The 18277-nt window shown below is 44.9% G+C and overlaps 1 protein-coding gene across 1 annotated transcript in view; it reads right to left on the reverse strand.

Moving 5' to 3' along the window:
• Nucleotides 1–18277, reverse strand: part of PSD (pleckstrin and Sec7 domain containing) — a 582815-nt gene that overhangs the window by 12748 nt on the left and 551790 nt on the right. The window contains exons 13-15 of the mRNA XM_073585761.1: nucleotides 3362–3540; nucleotides 1700–1770; nucleotides 1011–1168 (exon numbers count right to left, since the gene is read on the reverse strand). Coding sequence (XP_073441862.1) covers nucleotides 1011–1168; nucleotides 1700–1770; nucleotides 3362–3540 — 408 coding nt within the window. The remainder of the gene's footprint in view (nucleotides 1–1010; nucleotides 1169–1699; nucleotides 1771–3361; nucleotides 3541–18277) is intronic.

The raw sequence follows: 18277 nt of genomic DNA on the forward strand, positions 1-18277 counted from the left end.
TGAATAGGAGTACGGTAGGAAACCCTGGAGCTTGGCGTGTTGCCTTTTTGTGATTTCAGTGGACAAGCGTTGGCTGTTATTATACCAGTAATGGGGGGCTCTGGGTGTCACTACTGTGAGTGGGGCAGGAGCTGGATGTGGCCAGCGACCTTCTCTAAGAGCTGAATTTGGCTCACGACTCTCCTTCATAGCTGAATGTGGCTCTCAAGGTCAGAAAGGTTGGGGACCACTATCCCACATCCAACTTCCATCTCAGTTAACAAAGCCTTTCTCTATATCTATGTCTTCTCTTGTGTCTCCTCTTTTAGATCATGGCTCCCTTCTTCTAATCAACTGCAAATGCTCAATGAAAACGTGCCCCTTCCAAAATCAATATACCGTAACCAAGAATGAAGGCTGCCATAATAATCCAACACTGCCTCCCTCTACCTATGTCCACGGCTATGTATGCCAGTCCATGATTTCTGGTATCTATCATTCACAACTCATATGGACTTAATTTATCTGTACCACATTGTCTTTTGTAAGTGTTAGAATGTGCACAATATTGTTATATTATAGACTTGAGCAAAAAGATTTTCTGGAGCTTGATCCAGAGACCATTCCACCAACCCAAGCCTTGCAAACCTCCTCCTATCTTTCAGCATCCCTGGTGCCTCTGCTGATTAGTTGGCACGGCACAACATCATATTGTAAAGTGATACCCACATGATGTCATGCCGAACCTGCTGCCCTAGAGAAGTGTTGCGGATGCTGGCTTTTAGTAAATATTAATAAAATTATCTAAAGAAAAAAATACCAAATATTGAGGACAAATTTGACCTTTATTGGAAAGTAAAGTTAACTTTCTCATCAGACGCTTTAGTTAAGAGTCTGAATTTTTACTTCATTTTCCCAGTGAATCAAGGGTGAAGTAAGAGAAGTCTTGTCAACTACAGTAATTTATGACTGATCAGACCAGACCAGTCATTGGTCATCATCAGACAATTACGCCAACTGTTATGACTCACTGAGCTTGAAAGAGGAATACTCTCCAGTCTGCTGTTCGTAGGTAAAAGACATTTGGCCTTTTGTTATAGTCGGATGCTCTGGTAGCTAAAGAATGATGTATGCTGATTGCATTTTTCAAGTCTTCTTCAGAAATTGGTTTGCCTGGTTTATATTCCTCCTAAAACATAGACAGGAAATGTATTACTGTACCCAAGTGTCCGAGGTGTATAGTGAATAGACACATCCAATGTCGGATTAATTAATTGTAATGACATGCTGGGCTGATGTTTTATCATAGTAGGAATGCTAAGGTCACATTGGTACAGGTTTGGTAACAACATGTCTTGATAATTTCATTGCAGAACAATTGTATGCAAGACGAAAAACACTGAAAAGGAAGTAAAAGTACTTTCATTATGTTTGGCAAAATGAATATCAATATCATGTCGGTGTCATTAATCCCTTCAATGTGCCCTTGGATTCTGTACACTATTAACAAAATAGACAGTAATATCGACTTCTACATGTTACTGGGCAGCTAAGGGGAAGTCACTAAAATAATCCCTCCCATCTCTGATGTCACTTCCTCCTTTACAGCTATTAAAACAGCTGCATCATTAGATTTCCTGCTGTATCCACCTCCGTGAATGCACGTAATGCTATTCAAACTGAAAACCCTTTTATAGAGTAGCTTGAACGTAAATCATACCTTCTGTAGATAAAGTATCATGCCCTTCAAAATACCATGAAACGTTTTCCAGCCCCTCTTTCCTCTTGGTGCTGCAAGAAATAAAGGAGGAAGAGATTTTCTACTGAAATTCATAAAAATTCATAATGTCATTTATTCTGTTGACCTATCCTTAGGCCATTAACGTTTGATTGTTGGGATCTTTGCCGATCAGCACAGTAAATTGGCCTTGGCACCCCCAATCACTGTCCACAAGGGTTTCTCCATATTCACATAGTCTCATACTTTGACATACATACTGGTTTTCTCTTGTATAATAATGTTGTTCTAAATAGAATGTCCCACATAAAAAAGTATTCTACAATTTGTGATAAATATTTTGTAACCCTGTGTGTCAGTGGCAGATGTACGATTGCATACCTATGGTGGATGCGTTTAAGGTTACTCTTCAAACAAGGATATTAGATTTGGCGATCGCATATAATGTGAACAGAGCTTATCACATGTAGATAGCATTACATTACAATAGTTTTTGTTTTAATTTTTGCCATTTTGGTGCCATACTTTAAGTAAATATTGCCTACATTGAAATACCAGCAATGGCACACAGAATCCTTTACTGTATAGGATGGATATATTACATAGAGATTGGGACTACTTCATCACCTGGGAACATAAAACCTTTGATTAGTGGAGCCTGACATTGCCTCATTAAATGACACCCTCTCTCTATGCTGGCCACAGTTGGACATCAATCCCGTCCCATTTGTATTTTGCTCAGATGTGTACTTGCTCAAAACAATTATTAATCTTATCTCCCTATTTGTTACCCCTTTTATACTTGCAATGTATATTTTTGGCATATATATGTAACTAAAAATTGACTAAAAGATGCATGGCTACATGGAGATAATTTATTATAAGATAGCACAGGGCAAATTCTAGTGAGCAGAAAGTTGGACTTGGATCACTTCACTTTGATTAATTTTCTTATTCGTTTCCAGGATATGATGCTTTTTAAAGGGAATCTCTCAGTAGTATCAACCCTCCTGAGCCGTTTATATGGATGGGCATGTTGGTAATAGAAAGTAGAATAAAACAAAAAATCTTGATATCTGCGATTATATGTCTTATTCCAGAGAAAGCCACAATGTTCCAATATGTAAATGAGCTATTAAGATCTATGGGCCAGACATAGATCTGTATAAGAATCTGCCTCCAGAGATTATTTTAAATGTGCTAGACATGCACTGGTGAGAGACTTGTAATGACTGACAGTCTGCTCTCCTGATCATTACATGTCTCACACTGGTAAAGCCCTTTATAATTTAAAATAAACCCCAGAGGCAGATTCTCAAGGAAATCTGTGTCCGGTCCATAGATTTTAACAGCTCATTTTCAGATTAAAAAATAAATGAAGATTTCTCTGGAATAAGACATTGGATCACAGATATCAAGGCATCATTTTATTTAGCTTCCTATGACCTACATATCTATATAGACGGCTTAGGAGGGTTGATCCTACTGATTACTGACAAATTCCCTTTAAATACCAGAACTGTGACCCCACAATATACTGCTCTACTAGTATAAAAACAGCAGAACCCTTACTGCAAATTTAAACTTATGATCAGTAAAAAAAAATGCCCATACCTATAGATCATCTATTTTAGTACTACTCACTTTTTTTGCAGTCAGGATCTGCATGGATTTTGCGCACCAGCACTCCATACTTGTAAGTGGTGATATTAGGATCTTGAGAGAAGTCAAGAAACGGTTTTCCACAACTATTGATGCGTTTTATTGATTTGGGGTTTGGATCTGCAAGTTCTGAGAGTGATCTCCTGAGCTCTTCTTCATCTCTGCAGACATAAATCACAACAAATCACTGAACACCTAGCAAGTAGGATTGGAAGAAATCTATTTGGCTTTTTAGATTATCAATGTTTAAATCTGCTTATCAATTATCACTTCTGTTACGGTGAGCCATGATGGTCTGTGGCCACAGATACTTTATATATATATAAATGTAAAGACACAAAATATTGTATGCATTAAACCACTCATACACTGAGAAACTGTTCTGTTAGAGCTTATTAGAAGATAAAATCACGAAGCATGGCATAAATAGTCACGAAGCATAGCAAGGCATATCTTGTACGGACATCTAAATGGCTCCTTGCTGTTTCATGAAGAAAATAAATACAAAAGTAGAGGTCATTAGACGATTTATGTTTTCATCAAGAAATAATAAGAACCAGATCTATTTAAACAGTTATAAAAACACACGGAAGACTTGACTGCATAAATGGTTGAGTTGTTACAGCAGAGAATAACGGTGTCTGTACACAATGAGGCTGCGAAGCGTTAGCATGGGGCTCCTGTGAGTTGCTGAAAGTACTGTTCCTAACAGACTGCATTGTGATAGTTTGCCATTTAGTGTATAGGGTATTTAAGTGATCCTTTCTGATTTAAGGGTGGTATGGTAGATTGTCATTGGCATCTTAGAACAGCCCTGTTACCATGCTGCTTGAAACTATTAGCATAAGGTTTCTCTTCAGAAGACGACAGGTAGACATGCAGAAGGTTCCCTATCTTTAAAGTCCACCAGATTGTAGGTAGTCCACCAGACTGTAGGCAGTCCTTCAGACTGTAGGCAGTCCACCAAACTGTCGGCAGTCCACCAGACTGTAGATAGTCCACCAGACTGTACATAATCCAACAGACTGTCGGCAGTCCACCAAACTGTAGATAATCCAACAGACTGTCGGCAGTCCACCAAACTGTAGGCAGTCCACCAGACTGTAGGTAGTGAACCATACTATCAGCAGTCCACCAGATTGTATGTAGTCCACTAGACTGTTGGCAGTCCATCAGACTGTAGGTAGTCCAACAGATTGTAGATAGTCCAACAGATTGTCGGCAGTCCACCAGACTGTAGGCAGTCCACCAGACTGTAGGTAGTCAGTAGGTAGTCATCCAGACTGTAGGTAGTCAACCAGACTGTAGGTAGTCATCCAGACTGTAGGTAGTCAACCAAACTGTAGGTAGTCGACTAGATTGTAGAGTGTAGATAGTCCACTAGACTGTAGGTAGTCCACTAGACTGTAGGCAGTCCACCAGACTGTCGGCAGTCCACCAGACAGTCGGCAGTCTACCAGATAAACTATACTATAAAATACACTATACAGTGTAGTCTCCCAACAGGAATTCTTTCAACACATACCTCCAAACAGAATATGAGTATGGTTTTTGATGTTGATGGGGATAATTCCTCTCTGCTGCATTGTACCACAATCTCTTTTGTCCCAAGGAGCTTTACTAATCTGGCTCCATGCTGATTCCCTCATATAGAGACTTTGAGCATGTATTTTCTCATTCTGTGCCACACTCCTGCTTTCTTCTTACTTGTCCCTTACCATTTTTCTGAGATATTAGCAGGGAGGAGAAAACAGTTGGGACTCGTGGCAAATTACTGTAAAGGCACTTTCCTCCTGGGAGTCTCAGTTCCCTGCTTGCAGCCCATACCACCCATATATCTGTGAAGGGAACCCTTTGCTCCTGATATCCACAGCAATAACAGATTGGGAGAACTGCTGGATGTTGTAATATTGCAGATCTCCAGTTATTTTACAGTCATCTTCTGGACATTCTGGTAGCGTTGGCAAGATTTATTATTTAATACATACTTTCAGGTGACTATTAAAAATAAGTAGCCATGTGTGTATACATGAGTATGAGCAGTATTTTTGGCCTTTATGTGACATGTTTATATGACTCTCTCACTTTAATTTTGAATTTTGCCTGAGTTATTGGGTAAAAACTAGTGGCTATGATGTCCCTTGTACACAACATAAAACATGAGGCATTTCCTGCTCTCCTGTCTCTACATAGAAGCTGCAGTAGCATTGAGGGCATTATACAGAAATACTGAGCAGTGTAACTGTGAATCCAACTTTTGGGTGATATAAAAATTACTAGAAAGCAGCAGCACTAGATCACTGGTTGATTTAATAGAACCTGCAATCCACGCAGACTGGGTCAGAAACAGACTAGCTGGGAAAGTCTTTTCTGTTCAGTGCAATATTGTTTCATGTTCTGATAACTTTCTGATGTTTAGTTTGTTGCCATATGACCTTGGTGTTTTAAAATGAAAAGATATTGTGTTGGGGTGAAAAATATGACTTGTGCAAACCATACTTACTCAGAAGATGGTGATACCATAAGCTAGTTTGTAAAAAAAATATTCAAGATTGGTCACATACATGTCAGGTTCCTAGATTGCGGCTGTAAAGTTATTCAGCATGAAAAGCATTGCTTAGATTTTTTTTTAATAATTAGCTCCAAAAAAGCGAGTATGGCCTGCCAAGAATAATGAAGCATGTAATAACACCATCTGACGAGTTACATGTATAGAGAGGAATCAACAACTCTAATCAAGCTGATAGCGAAGATGGTGGTTCAAAGCTACAAATATCACCACAATTACCCAATTACTCAACTGCTGAATATAGAAAGTCACTTTTCTTGGTGGTGAACATAGCGCCAAAGTATGCTTTGTTTGAACTGATTTTCATCATTGCTGACAGATTGCTATACTGTGTCATTGCTATTGCATGTCTATTTTTAAGCCAAATAAGGACACATTTTAGAGAGAAATATGTATCCTCATTTGTGCAATCCAAGAAATAAAGCCAGCTGAAAGGAAAATAAGCATCCTCTGTTACTACCTGCATATTCATGTATGCAAAAATGTCTAACTTGGACTTATAAAAATGTAATAAAATAACAATCCAACAATTTACAAGTTTAAAGGCGTTTTCCAGGCAAAACATTAATTTCTACTGTGTCTCCGTCTCACTGCAGATTAGCAAATCACCAACAAGCAACAACATATAGAACAGTCCCAGCAAATACCCAAGATGGTGCAAATTACAGAGTCTCACCCTTCCGCTGACTCGCTGGGATTAGAGCATTTGTAACTTTGGGACTTCCAGAGCCGACTCACCCAATCAATAGCACTCCGCTTTAGTCAGGCACCCACAGAGAGGAGGTGACAACAAGCTTAGGAAGCTGACCAAGAGCAGTGAGTTATGTGGTCAGGTGACCTGATTGTCTCAACCTGCATTCTTCAAAACGTCTCTGAGGGTTCAGCTATGGTCAATAGAGCAGATCTGCGTTCTTTCAACTGGGGTTGTGATCCCCTAAGCTAATATCCTGTAGAATGTTCCTGGCTGTGGTTTTGTAAAGTCTCTCTGATTCTTCTTGTAGAATGGTAGAAATCCTTTTTTGTACCCATATCTGTGGCTTAGATCATCATTCACTGGTCAGGGGTGAGGTGGGATGAGTTTAACTCTCATTGTTTGAGTATTTAATCAATCTGCATAGTTCATCCTTTTCTTTTTTGCAGGTTTAGGCTATGCGCGCACACGCTGCAGATTCACCTGCGTTTTTTTCCGCGCGGAACCGCAGGTAAAACTGCAGGTAAAGTGACCTGCGGTTTTCCTGCGGTTTGGTCTGCGGTTTTGCCCTGCAGTTTCACACCTCTACTATGTTAACGGTATGAAACCGCTATGGAATCCGCCCAAACAATTGACATGCTGCGGTTTGTAAACCGCAGCAAAACCACGCGGAAAAATCTGCACCGTCAGCACAGCGTTTTTGAAAACCCATTGTACTGTACTTGGTCTGCGGAACTGCTGCGTTTCCGCAGGGGCAAAACCGCTGCGGAAACGCAGCAGAATCCGCACCGTGTGCACATAGCCTCACAGACTAGCTTGGCTGGACAATGTGTAATCAACATATTAACAAACAGCTATTATTCAATTATTATTCATCCAAGATAATATGAACAATTATATGAACAATTCATATGAACAATAGTCTGTTTTCGTGACCAACCAAAGGAAAATGCATAAATTCAAAAGTCAACATAAAGATAATAGCCTATGTCTCCTAGGCTACTGAAAATAGATGTCTGGTTAATTAAGCTTAAATTCTGTGTTGTCACAAATGTTACTATTCTTTTCATATTTAGTGCTGTCACCTAAACCACCAAAAAACAAACGGTGGCACATGTGAAATTTTCATTTTTTTTTTTTAATTTCTGAAGATTCACTTTAATTATAAATATCAACTATACCACTAGTCACAAGTCCTTAAGCCATTTGTGCAAGCCATTCTGCACACTTGGTCACATATCTATAACTATAGAACAAGAACATTTTATTTGCACTTGGTCTGTAAGTACACTACGGTTTGACTGAGCAGCATGTATAATGGCGGCCAATGTTGTTATGAAGTACATGCCACTGTGGAATACGGCATTCTGTCACATGGCAGATGTTACTAGCATCCCATTGTCCATGATTAATTCGCTCATGCAGGTCCGGATATAATGTACACTGGATTGAGTCTGCACTGACAGAAGTGTTGTCTTGCTCTTTCCATAGAAAGCAACCAAAGCCAATGTGGAGAAAGCATGGTACAGTACATTGTTTCTTCTGCCAGATGCAATCAGATCGCCATTGTTTTGTTCAGTAACTGCATATTTACAGCAGCTAAGAATTGTCTGAAGAACACAGGAAGAAAATTTCAAGACACGCAGGAAGAATCAAGGCCACTGCATATATTGCACATCTGCCAGCTGTCATTACAGCTTCTATGAAAGCATGCATCAGAACATCTACCTATATTTTAGCACAATCCACTTTTCCTGCAAATTGGTTACTGATGTTTATAAATTTAAAATGTATTAATTACAGTCAGTTACAATGGTATTACAGATGTATGATGCAGCCCTCAGTTAACAGATAATGATTGATATACCTTCGCCAGTGCAGTCCTATGTTTAAAGAGGGTTTCCAATCTAACCCTCTAAAAGTTCATATCGAAATCTAAAACTTAAACATATTCTGTCACCTGGTGTAGGCAGCCCTTTCTGAGGACAGTACGGGGTGATATCTATCAACTGGTGTATGCAACCCAATCTGAGGACAGTAGAGACCGATATCTGTCACTCAATAGCTTTCATGGAGCCATTTTGATAAGATTACACTTTAAGACGTGCACCATGAACTGAGCCCTGCATCCATGTATTCATAAGCTGCTGGGCTCTCAGCCCTGCTGTGGCTGATTGACAGATTTCTCCATATAATTTCTCACTATACTGTTTGTAGGGAGAAAGCTGTCAATCTGTGATGGGAGGGCAGAGGAGTAGACAGCTTATGAATAGAAGGGATTCCCCTATGAGAGCAGATTTTTTCATTTTGCACCCAACTAATCCAAGGGACATATAGTATAATACATGCTGGTTATCCAAATAAGTATCCTTCCATGTAGGCTGGCATCTTATAGAGCAAGAGCTGATGTTTGTGTGGTGCCCCTGAGGCTCAGTCGCCACAGAGGTACTGCACCTTCTCCTAAGATGCGGTGCCCCACCACCTAGGTAAGTTGAGAACTCCTTTCCATACTCCAACACCTGCACCCCACACACACAGGATAGTTCAGCAGGACCACATTGCAGCTCCATGCTTAGAGGGTAGCAGAGCACCTTTCGTGGGTCCTTGCTTCGGAACACGAGATGTGCTGGGAGGTGGGTGGAGTTAGATATAAAAGGCTGGGAAGGTTTAGAATTACAGATCAGTCTGAGAGGTCAGTCTGACAGAAGGTCGGTCGGGTAGGAAGTCACTCAGACAGGAGTGAGGAACCCTGGAAGAAGGGATGGAGGAAGGAGTGCTGCAGCTGCCTCATTGATCTGAGCCAGCTGGCACGGGAAAGGAACAGAAGGAGAAGGACGTAGAACTGCAACCTAAGCTTCCATAAGACAGAGAAAGAACAGTGCGGAACGAAGGAGTAGGAGAACAGAGAGGAGTTGTGGGATGGAAGAGGAACCCTGCCTATAGGTTCTCAGTGCAAGGCCAGGGCCCGGTCCCCGAGTCTGTATGGACACTTATGGTTCTGCAGCAGACACCGGTGGAGTAGTGGGCACTACTCCCATCTAAGACTTGGGGCACAACAGCAACTGAATAGAGAGCCAGGACTCCAGAGAAGGGAGTCCCCGAGAGAGGCTACAGCTGTCTGCCATATGAGTAGAGTTGTTAGGAACATCTGACAGGAGGAATTTCAGAGTACCACGGTACTGGAGCTCTTCACACCTTAAGGTGCAATAGAGGAGTCTTTCAGAAAAGGAACATGTTGGCGAAGTGTTGGAGAGGAGAATCCTGACTTGCCTGGGAGGTTGATTGAGTCTCTGCCCCGGAGGACACGGCACGGAGGCAGGCACCAGTGTGTACCACGAACTGTAAGTAAAGCTTTGGAACTACAAGCCCTGGTGTCTTCCATTCATTTGTGCGCTAACACCGTCAGCTCCGCTACATCTGGGTACCAGCATTCCTCACACCGCCTGCGCCTATACACTGCCCTGGGGATATACAGCTTCACCTGTGGGGAGCTACACCATCTTTGCTGCAACACACCATCAGCCCCAGAGGATCTGCATGCAGAGTTGGCTTAACATCTTGCTTGCCAAACACCACAGGTGGCGTCACGAACTATCACATAAACTATATCACAAACCACCATTGATTTGGGTGCCCAGGGCCACGGACCGGGTCACCCCCGCTGTGACACCACATCCCCCTGACACTGGCCCGGTACCGAGTACCCCACAGCCCTGGGAGGGCATCCCAAATTTTTGGCGTCACGAACAGGATGACGAGACCCAATACCATCGAGTTCTGTGCGCCTGAAAGTTGTGAGACTTTATACTTTTGAAAATGTGCAGAAGAAGCCAGTGGCGGGAAAGGGGCCGAGGCAGGAAGAAGAACGCCATTTTGGAGAGTGAGGGAAGGAGGCCTGCAGAGCGCGGGGAAACAGATCTCCCTGGCTCCATTGCTGAAGGCTCCGACCCGATCTCAGGGATGAATCACCGACAGCTGGAGGACGAGTTTATCCAGCTGACGCGCCGCCTGCACCTGAGGCGAGAAGCGCTATGAACATTGAACCTGCAGTGCGCCCAGGAGGGGCCTACACCTGCAGTACCCGCGACACCGGTACCCACCGCTGCTGCACCGTACCTTTCCCTGGCAGATCCTGTGGAGCTTGGAGCCGCTGCCATGCCACCAGCAGCGTACTCTGTCCCTTCTTTGCCGCTAATACCGGAGGAGTTGTACACAGCCCAGGGAGCTGAAGCGGAGGAAGAGAAGCTCCTGCCTGGACCTGGCGCAGCTGCGCAGGTCCTGCCAGCGACCCTCGCGGAACCGGAGCTTCTATTGGCTCACCGGGCAGTGCCTATTGCCTCCACGCCTGCACCGGAACAGAGGCCGCACCACCTGGAACTCCCAGGTATATACCACGGCCTTCCTAATGGGTTGATGGGGAGGCGGAGGAGATCCCTGCTGCTAGGAGTACGGTTGGAGCTGGCACGCCTGATCCAATATCTTCAGGGAAGAGGGGGGTCTGGATCGTTTTGGGATGGTGATCTCGGGATCCCTTCACTGCCAAGTCCCCAGGTAGTTGCTTGTCAGGGCCGACAAGATGCAGAAGCCCTAGGAGCTAGACCTCGTACCAGGACAGCGGAACCACCTATCGAGGAGAAAAAGTTGTTGGGCATTGAGATACATCATGGGTTCCATTTGCCAAAGCTTCAAGGCCCTTTAGCAAGTAACCAGAATCAAGATGAAGATACTACATCTGGTGGCAGTTCCAGTTCAGCTTTCAGAACCGCAGGAGGGGAACACAAGTAAAAATTTCTCAAAATTCTCGTTGCCCAGGAGGGTTTAGTTGCACCAGTTGTGCCTTTTTTCTATTTTTTCTATTGTTTATCATGGTTACCTAGCTTTTGATTGGCAGCGTTGTTTTCTGATTGGAACTGAGGAGATCATGGACGCTGAATGATCCGAAACTGTGCTTGTAAATAGTTTGCACCTCTTTAGGTGCTCTCTCTTGGTTTTACATAAAAGACACTTTGCGAAGATAATGTTTTACATAAGGACACTTTGCGAAGATAATGTTTTGCATGGACACTTTTCGAAGATGATGTCTACATCAAAGGACACTGCAAGAAATCCTGGCTGGGAGCGGTGTCCAGCACTTACAAGAATAATTGTTGAATGTTTTACTGTGAAGTATTTGATAATGTGTTTTATAAGAGTATTAGTAACTGAGAAATGGCTTTTATAGAAGAATTAGGAATGTCTGATATAGAGATGAGTGATATGAATAAAGAATTGAAAGTGACAGGTGACGGACCAGGTATTTGCGGTCAGCGTATTGCGTCTAGAGAAAGAGAGAAAAATGTGTTACAGGAAATAGCACTTTGAATTGAGAATTGCACTTAGAATTAAAAATTTTAGATAGAATTTTAGATAGAATTGTTTGTAATGTTCGAGATGAGTACCTCCTATACTAGGAAGATTAGTATAAGAAAAGTTTGTTATGCATTACAAAATTTTTGTATGTTTCTTTGCTGTCTACTTTGTTGTCTTGCAGCCCGCGGATGTGCTGTGTTTAATGGGGGGGTATGTGGCGCCCCTGAGGCTCAGTCGCCACAGAGGTACTGCACCTTCTCCTAAGGTGCGGTGCCCCACCACCTAGCTAAGTTGGGAACTCCTTTCCACACTCCAACACCTGCACCCCACACACACAGGATAGTTCAGCAGGACCACATTGCAGCTCCATGCTTAGAGGGTAGCAGAGCACCTTTAGTGGGTCCTTGCTTCGTAACATGAGATGTGCTGGGAGGTGGGTGGAGTTAGATATAAAAGGCTGGGAAGGTTTAGAATTACAGATCAGTCTGAGAGGTCAGTCTGACAGAAGGTCGGTCGGGTAGGAAGTCACTCAGACAGGAGTGAGGATCCCTGGAAGAAGGGATGGAGGAAGGAGTGCTGCAGCTGCCTCAGTGATCTGAGCCAGCTGGCACGGGAAAGGAACAGAAGGATAAGGACGTAGAACTGCAACCTAAGCTTCCATAAGAGAAAGAAATAACAGTGCGGAACGATGGAGTAGGAGAACAGAGAGGAGTTGTGGGTTGGAAGAGGAACCCTGCCTATAGGTTCTCAGCGCAAGGCCGGGGCCCTGTCCCCGAGTCTGTATGGACACTAGGGTGACCGCAAAAAATCGATGTCGGAATTTTGTCTGTCTGGACCCCACAAAACGATTCCCCTTTCCAGATATTGAGATAGCCAAAATTTGAGCTCGATCAAACGACGTTAACCCGTGCCGCTTGTCGCTCAAAGTTTGAAAAAATCCAAATTGAGGTATTTTAAGATTTAGGTATTTTGCATAGTCTGTTAGACTATAAAGAATGTGACAACAACATTGCAGAAATAGCCCTGACCAAATTTTCGAACCATTTGTGGTATTTGAATGCAGAGTTGGTAAGATTATCGTTTTTGATCCCACCATTACAGACAATGAAAAGTTGTTAATGGCTAATAAATTGCTCAGTAGCACAGATGAACCATGCAAAATACCTAAATCTTAAAATACCTCAATTTGGATTTTTTCAAACTTTGAGCGACGAGCGGCACGGGTTAACGTCGTTTGATCGAGCTCAAATTTTGGCTATCTCAATATCTGGAAAGGGGAATCGTTTTGTGGGGTCCAGACGAACAAGATTCTGACATTTTTTCCCCCCCATATGAGATCCGGTCACCCTAATGGACACTTATGGTTCTGCAGCAGACACCGGTGGAGTAGTTGGCTGTAAATGCACTACTCCCATCTAAGACTTGGGGCACAACAGCAACTGAATAGAGAGCCAGGACTCCGGAGAAGGGAGTCCCCGAGAGAGGCTACAGCTGTCTGCCATACGAGTAGAGTTGTTAGGAACATCTGACAGGAGGAATTTCAGAGTACCACGGTACTGGAGCTCTTCACACCTTAAGGCGCAATAGAGGAGTCATTCAGGAAAGGTACATGTTGGCGGAGTGTTGGAGGGGAGAATCCTGACTTGCCCGGGAGGTTGATTGAGTCTCTGCCCCGGAGGACACGGCACGGAGGCAGGCACCAGTGTGTACCACGGACTGTGAGTAAAGCTTTGGAACTACAAGCCCTGGTGTCTTCCATTCATTTGTGCGCTAACACCGTCAGCTCCGCTACATCTGGGTACCAGCATTCCTCACACCGCCTGCGCCTATACACTGCCCTGGGGTTACAGCTTCACCTGTGGGGAGCTACACCATCTATGCTGCAACACACCATCAGCCCCAGAGGATCTGCACGCAAAGTTGGCTTAACATCTTGCTTGCCAAACACCACAGGTGGCGTCACGAACTATCACATAAACTATATCACAAACCACCATTGATTTAGGTGCCCAGGGCCACGGACTGGGTCATCGCCGCTGTGACACCACATCCCCATGACACCGGCCCGGTACCGAGTACCCCACAGCCCTGGGAGGGCGACCCATTTGCAGGATCTCTTGGTATGACTTTTAGAGTGATCTTGAAGTGTCTCTTTAAACCATAATGTGTATTATAATGAAATGGTCTAAGTTATTATGCCTTTAACTTGATAAGTTATAATTAACAGATGTTTACAGTGCTTACAAAGGGGCACTCCAATGTATCTGTGGCCAGGACACCTGGGAAATGCTTACTATTTTACAACGAAAACTTAGATCCAGTGCAGACTAAACTCTAAATGACTTAATCTGAAATATTGCAAATATGCATTTTTTTTTTCGGCTTTGTCCATTTGCACTTCCTACCCTAACTCTTCTTTGGAAAAAACCTACAGTGCTTAAGGGAGTTGTCCAGGCATATGAATTTGATGACCTATATACAGGATAGGTTAGCAGATCAGTAAGGGTCAAACACTCGGCGAACCCATTGGTCAGCTGTCTTTTGCTCCAGCAGTGGTCAAATGAACAGACTGCATGAGCACCAGCTATTGAACGGAGCTGCCGAGCACCAGCTACTGAACGGAGCTGCCGAGCACCACCTACTGAACGGAGCTGCTGAGCACCAGCTACAGAACGGAGCTGCTGAGCACTGGCTACTGAACAGAGCTGCTGAGCACCGACTACTAAACAGAGCTGCTGAGCACCGACTACTAAATAGAGCTGCTGAGCACTGGCTGCTAAACGGAACTGCTGAGCACCGGCTACTAAACAGAGTTGCTGAGCACCGGCTACTGAACGGAGCTGCTGTGCACCGGCTACTGTGTGAGCAGGTTGCAGGATGCAGTGACAGACAGGAGGTAGAACAAGAGTTAACAGATTTATTAACTAAGGGATTAATCCATGCAGGGAGGTGATGGGTAAAAAGGGATATGGCAGGAGGAAAAGGCCCAGTATAAGGGCAGGTTAAAGCAAAAATGGCAATAGATAAAGCAACTGTTCATGAGAGGTTAACGTTATCAGTCCGATGGCTTCTTACATGAAGAGTTCTAAAGTTCAACGGTGGCTCCTTCGTAACCTGCGCATGATGATCCCGAGGTCGTCCAGAGGAAGTTGAAGATCCAGTTCCTTATGCTGGCTCGTGTGGGGTCCTGGGTCTGGATTTGTCGTGCAGAGTGAAGAGTAGTCTGTGACTCTGCCCAAGCATGGTTCAGCTTGGCAGAAGACTATGGGTGAGGTAGGACACAGATCTATGCAAGTCATGCTGTCTGTCTCGGCAAAGCACAAACCGGCCAGGAGCATCTGGCACTTTCAGATGCAGGAGCCAGTGGGCACACAGCAGGTCTCTGCTCACAGTCACTGTACTTGACAGTTGGGGGTCAATAGCACGGGCCTGCGCTGTCACGTTGCTCGAGGGACAGAGCACCAACCTTCCCCTGCTGCGCGCGCTGTCTTCCCGCCAAGTCTCCTCTTCCCTTCCCGCTCACAGCTTCTTTTATAAAAGACATGCCCCATGTTGAATAGTGCAAAGGTCGGTCCAGGATGGAAAGCTTTCCCCCAGGCAACAATGGTGACAGCCCGACAGTTCCAGAACCGGCACAAGAGAGGTATCCCCGGTCCGGTCCATTTTCTTACAACTGAATGGAGCTGCTGAGCACTGGCTACTGAATGGAACTGCTGAGCACTGGCTACTGAACAGAGCTGCTGAGCACCGGCTATTAAACGGAGCTGCTGAGCACCGGCTACTGAACGGAACTGCTGAGCACCAGCTACTGAACGGAGCTGCTGAGCGCCGGCTACTGAACTGAGCTGCTGAGCACCAGCTACTGTAGCAGAGTCCATGTTCTTAAATATAAAAAGTGTTTACATCCAGCTGCCAGTAGAGCAAAAAAAAAAAAAAACAGCTGGGTGTTGGACCCCACCTCTTACAGTATACATCCCTTTCAAATATACATATGCAGCACAATGGCTCAGTGATTAGCACTGCAGCTTTGCAGCGCTGGGGTCCTGGGTTCAAATCCCACCAAGGACAAGGAGTTTGCATGGGTTTACTCTGGGTACTCCGGGTTCCTCCCATATTCCAAAGACATACTGATAGGGAATTTAGATTGTGAGCCCCATGGGGGACAGTGATATAATAATAAATTTTATTTCTATTGCGCCGACATATTCCGCAGCACTTTACATTTCAGAGGGGACTTGTACAGACGATAGACATTGCAGCATAACAATAATCACATAGATCATAACAGATACAAAGAGGAATGAGGGCCCTGCTCGCAAGCTTACAATCTATGAGGAAAAAGGTAGACACGAAAGGTGGGTGGTAACAATTGCCCTGATTGTATGGACCAGCCATAATGTTAAGTGTGTAACAGTACAAACACAGAGGGCTGTGCTATATAAGTGAGTAAAATAAATAAATGTATGTAAAAAAAAAAAAACATCACCACACCTTAGTACTAAGATTGCAAGTGAAACCTACAGATACACTCCTCAACATTGAAATTGCAATAACAATAAGAAAAAGTCACTGAATTATGAAGATTACAGGATTGATAGACATGTTAATAATATTAATTGAAACAAAATTTTTAAAAATATCTAATTTATTCAGCATTGACTGAGCGCTATGTGCAGAAATACGCACACTTATACGTCTTGGCTGTTATCAATGATTACATACAGATAATTATAGGCATTTAGTCCCCTCTGAGGAATGTTCTGCCACGCTTAATACACTTAGGCCGGGGTCACACTTGCAACTGCAATGTGAGAAACTCGCGCGAGTTTCTCGTATCAATACCGGTCACTGCCGCTGGCACTCGGACTGGAGTGTGCGGCTGCATAGAAATACTGCAGTGCCGGGCAGTAGCGTAGCTACCGGGGGGGCAGGGGGGTGGTGGCCCCGGGCTCTGAGGGGGCCCACTGGAGCTACACTACACTACACTACACCACTATTCTGTGGCAGAGCAGGGAGAATCGATCTCCCTACTCTGCTGCCCGGCCGCTATGGGCCCCTGAGAAGGCGGTGGGGGGCCCCGCTGCCAGCAGTGGGCCCCCACCTCTCAGCCAGCAATGTTGTCCTGGGCTATTCTGTGCGAACAGGACCTGTGATGAGGTCACAGAAGGGGCGGAGTCAGGGGGTCACATGATCAGGGGCTTCAGTGGCTGCAGGACTCTACTGTGCTGGTTATCAAGGTGCTGGCTGGATGAGGTGAAGTTTCTGTGTGGGGTCAGGAGGGGTTTACAGGATAGATGTAGCAGAGCTGTGTGTGTATGAGGTGTACAGAGCAGAGCCGTGTGTGTAGAATGTGTATGGAGCAGAGATATGCATGTATGAGGTGTACGGAGGAGCGAAGCCGTGTGTGTATGGGTTGAGCGGAGCCGTTTGTGTACAAGGTGTACGCAGCGGAGCCGTTTGTTCACAAGGTGTACGGAGCGGAGCCGTGTGTGTATGGGGTGCACTGAGCGGAGCCGTCTGTGTACAAGGTGTACGGAGCGGAGCCGCATGTGTACAAGGTGTACGGAGCGGAGCTGTGTGTATATGGGGTGCACTGAGCGGAGCCGTGTGTGTACAAGGTGTACGGAGTGGAGCCGCGTGTGTACAAGGTGTACGGAGCAAAACTGCGTGTGTACAAGGTGTACGGAGCGGAGCCGTGTGTATATGGGGTGCACTGAGCGGAGCCGTGTGTGTACAAGGTGTACGGAGTGGAGCCGCATGTGTACAAGGTGTATGGAGCGGAGCTGCGTGTGTACAAGGAGTACGGAGCGGAGCCGCGTGTGTACAGCGTGTACGGAGCGGAGCCACGTGTGTACAGCGTGTATGGAGCGGAGCCTCATGTGTACAAGATGTATGGAGCGGAGCCGCATGTGTACAAGGTGTATGGAGCGGAGCCGCATGTGTACAAGGTGTACGGAGCGGAGCTGCGTGTGTACAAGGTGTACGGAGCGGAGCTGCGTGTGTACAAGGTGTACGGAGTGAAGCCACGTGTGTAGAAGGTGTACGGAGCGGAGCCGCGTGTGAACAGCGTGTACGGAGCCGAGCCGTGTGTGTACAGCGTGTATGGAGCGGAGCTGCGTGTGTATAGGGGGTGCGGAACGGCACCGTGTGTGTATAGGGGGTATCAGGTGCAGCGATAGGGACACATGCGGCAGCAGCGGCTCAGTATTGGAGTATCAGGTGCAGTAATAGGGACACATACGGCAGCAGTGGCTCAGCACTGGGGTATCAGGTGCAGTGATAGGGACAC

The sequence above is a fragment of the Dendrobates tinctorius genome, unplaced genomic scaffold, assembly GCF_039654945.1.
Source record: "Dendrobates tinctorius isolate UK_male_01 unplaced genomic scaffold, ASM3965494v1 ptg000089l, whole genome shotgun sequence".
Classification (NCBI taxonomy): Eukaryota; Metazoa; Chordata; class Amphibia; order Anura; family Dendrobatidae; genus Dendrobates; species Dendrobates tinctorius.